Raw genomic sequence first — 4,066 nt, 5'->3', positions numbered from 1 at the left:
ACTCTTTGTATTGCCGCACTGCGCCTTTTCAAAATTACGGAACAAAAATGTATTGACTTCATTAAAGAAAATTCAAGTCCAATGTTTAATTTAATAAGCTGAATACAGTGGTGATGTTTTAAATACTTGTTCTTGCCAATGATTGGTTGGTTGGGGAAAGCTGTTTTTAATTCTTGCTTCGCACGTCATGTTATGGATGTCAAAATAACCGCAAATATGCTGCAGTGATAGATTAGTTGGTACTGAATGACACGAACACATGGAATAGGGCTATTAAAGTGCGCGTTCAGCTGTAACTTATTTACTTCACCACTAGTTTCAAACGGTAAGTGCAATAGTTAATAAACTTCATAATATAGTACTTCATGTTTACAAAAAATATTTTGTGAAAGGTTTAAATTATTAAACTTCAGTTATATTGCAACGTCTGCACGTTTATATAATTCATCTGTTTAATTGAGTTTCAGAATATTGTAATAACATTTTTATTGGACCAAGTGAACATAAAATTAAATTCAATCGTTTAATCAAAATATTAAAATATACCAACATAATAACCTACTTTTGCTCTGGTTTACAGCGCTGTTTGTATGTCTAAGCATTGTTTTGTTTTAAAACTTAAATGTTTTGTAGACGCCATGTATGTTACGGTAGCGGCGTTTCTTCTTTGCGTTTGCATTGCGCCCAATGTGATGGCAAATGTTAAAGGTAATTACTTTTTTATATAACATTTACATTGATTGGTTATGGTGTTAAATATAATTAATGCAAATAGGTTATTATAACATGATTGTTTCGTGGAGAAACACCATAAATATCGCAAATATTTCGTTTTTGTTGATGTTGTTTCATTATTTGTGATGGTGTAGCTGTTGTATCTGCATCTTCATTGGTGAGAAGCACATTTATTTACATTGGCACAAATGATGCCAATGTCCGCGAGGTGATATGACCAGTGCGATGGATTGCTTTATCATATTCCTGTCGCTAATTCCCACCACATGATGATTATCTATTCAAGTATTACTGTGTTGTTTTGAATGATTTAAACTATTTTTATATTCGACTGCAAAGCATATATTTAATTTTAGCTAAGTAGAAAATAAAACGGGTTTGTATTAAATAAGATAACAACAACATATTTTACTAAATGAAGCAGTGTCTTCTGTTTACCAGAACATATTTTGAAATAAAGCTCAAGTGAAAACTGTTAAAACAGGCGATTGTCGCACTGCGATTTCTGTTCAATATTCTCAAATATATGTTCCAGTTTGCAGTCTACAACAGGACAGCGGACCCTGCTTTGCCTACATCCCGAGATGGTACCACGTTTACGGCGTGTGCCAGGAGTTCGTCTACGGCGGTTGCGGAGGGAACCGGAACAACTTCCAGACGAGGGCTGAATGCGAGCGGAAGTGCATAGTTTGCAACATGCCGGCAGACAGCGGGTCCTGTTTTGCTGCGTTTGAAATGTGGTACTATGATAACGGGGTCTGTAAGAAGTTTACATACGGCGGGTGTGCTGGCAACGATAACAGATTCGAGTCGATAACTGCTTGCCGGCGCGCATGCACGATCGAACGAAATTATTCGTAGTTGACGATACATGCATATGGAAACAAACCTTATTAAAACGTTATCCATTAAATTTGTTTCAACATTAAACGAATCTTCGTTTGTTTTTATGTTTGTAGTCATTTGTTATTTATCTTGTTTTGTGTTACACACGGAGATGCGGCAGATGCCCGTATTAAACACGAGATTAATTAAACGATGATCTAAATCTAAATAATCGGTGAAGCGATAACACTTGTAATTACTATCAATTAAATAAGGTAACTCTGGTCAACTCGGGTATAGATGATATACAAAGTTTTTTTCCAATATCGAATTTAAAATAGTAATTGCAATCATTATCGCGTATGTTAATTCGAACGTCTGTTCGTGCGTTAGTATGCATTCGGCTGTATGCGTTTTTAAATGCATGTAATTTAGGTAGTTGTAAATATTATGTAACTATAATAAGTAGCGCTTTGCCATGAATTTTGTTTGACAAACCGTATGATAGACGAAACTTACACTCGTTTTCAAAGTAACTTGACTTCATACGCTTTGTTTTATCAAGATCCGTGAGCTTTTCTTTAGACAGCAACATCGAAACTAAATGAAAGACCTAGATAATAGTTGCGTTCGCTATTTGATATTTCTAATTAAACATGTATAGTTACCAAGTAAAAAGTCGTCTTCTGATATCGCACGCCTTTGTTTCGCTTATCATTCACAATTTAATAAAATAAAAGAGATATGCAAAAGATATATAGATGAATGACAGAGTGAGTGCGCGAGGGATGAAAGGACGAAATAAGGTAGTTAGGCCGGTAGCAAATGATGTAGAGACCGAGAGAGCGAATACATTAATAAATTATTGTTTAATCACGTACGTTTTACAATCGCATTTCGAAAGGCAAACGTGATTATTACCGTTATATCAATGAGAGCTATGTTAATACATTGTGTTTGTTGATCGGTAAATAGCTAGTTTTAGTTTTGACGCGCTAGAAATAGATAAAAGGGGAATTAATAGCAACGAACGAAAGTAAAGCACTCGTTATTTGCCAATTATACAACATTTATAATTTTTTTTTTTAAAGAAACCTAAAAAAACTGCAATCGACATGGCAACTTTATTAAACAAAGCATTGCGTTGTTTATTTGTTAATTATACAACGATAGTCTGCTCATTGTCTATAGAAAGAGCAGCGAATAACATTAACGATTTAAATATTGAATGGCAGAGTATTTAATATATATTAAACGGGATATAATTAAATGGCATGCACTAAATTGTTATTAAAAACGAAGATGATATACATTAATTAAACATTTTACATACAAGACTAACCCGATATAGTTTTCGAAAGGGGCCCCCTAACGGATGGCTTGTAACTGTAAGAAACAAACTAAAACCTGTTTCTATCTCTTACTTAACACAAGTTAACCGCTCAATGAACTGCCATCAATGCACATATTTGCTTGCTTTATATACTTAAGTTTTTATTAATGCCTAGACAGTTGGGCACAAACATCGGTCAGTAAAATAAATTGAAAGATTACATTTATATCAATTTTATGGGAAATAAACGCGTACTTCAGTAAATGAACTACAAATTATTGCAAACGACAGACCCTTGACCTAATTTAACTCCTGGTTAATGGATTTGATGTAAAGTGACAATGTATCATCCTTCTCATGGGAATCATTGATCCCTTTCTTGACCCAAGATGTGCATACCTTCATAATGCATTTAAACGTCGCCCCCCTTACAATGGCTTAGATGTATTGGCTTTATATGGGCTTGAGGCGGATTTAAGGTGGTTTGGAGGATACGAAGCGGAAAACGCTCCTCCTTCGCCTTTGTAAAATACATTAAATCCATATTTGAAATTTTAAGCATCACAAAGGTATGTTAAAATAGTTTCTATTATTGGTCTTTGAACACATATTTTGTTGCATCCAACGATTCAGTTTCTCCGGTAAATTCGATGAAACGTTTTGTTTGTACGATGTTCCAAACATCTATGACTGCAATCCAATATTCATTTTTCCCGATTATGTATTGTGTCACATGGAACTATTTTTGTAATCCTTCAAAAGGTCATCCTTCTTCGGTTTTCAGTCAAATTTGTTTGTGATGATCATGTAGTTGCAACAAACAATATCTTAAATACCTAGATGACATATAGCGGACGTATATTTGCTTTCTGGGTAGAAAAGACATATTGTTTCGCATTCACATGAGCATGAGTGTAGCCAGGTAGCACTTGTTGTACGCCGCTTCACCATTGTCATAAAACAGATATACGTTAACATTAATTATTCGTTGCTCTTTACCCAGGATTATGTCCATAGCAATCACAACAAAAACAGATACGCTAGACGTTTTTCAACCCCACTGAGAAGCTGATTACTCGTATAGAAGCTTTATAGATGTAAATGCGCGTGTATGTTTGTGTACAAAAGGACACACTCTTATTATAAGGGACATGATTCCGGCGAGTTGAGTCC

The 4,066-nt window shown here is 34.7% G+C and overlaps 1 protein-coding gene across 1 annotated transcript; it reads left to right on the top strand.

Moving 5' to 3' along the window:
• Positions 1–220: 220 nt before the first annotated feature.
• LOC127863255 (BPTI/Kunitz domain-containing protein-like) lies at positions 221–1,670 on the top strand. Its single transcript, XM_052402653.1, has 3 exons — positions 221–325; positions 634–708; positions 1,271–1,670. The coding sequence occupies exons 1-3, from the start codon at positions 247–249 to the stop codon at positions 1,594–1,596; spliced, it is 480 nt and encodes a 159-aa protein (XP_052258613.1). The 5' UTR covers positions 221–246; the 3' UTR covers positions 1,597–1,670.
• The last annotated feature ends 2,396 nt before the right edge of the window (positions 1,671–4,066 follow it).

The sequence above is a fragment of the Dreissena polymorpha genome, unplaced genomic scaffold, assembly GCF_020536995.1.
Source record: "Dreissena polymorpha isolate Duluth1 unplaced genomic scaffold, UMN_Dpol_1.0 chrUn003, whole genome shotgun sequence".
Taxonomy (NCBI): Eukaryota; Metazoa; Mollusca; class Bivalvia; order Myida; family Dreissenidae; genus Dreissena; species Dreissena polymorpha.
This window is presented reverse-complemented; position numbering and strand designations above follow the sequence as displayed.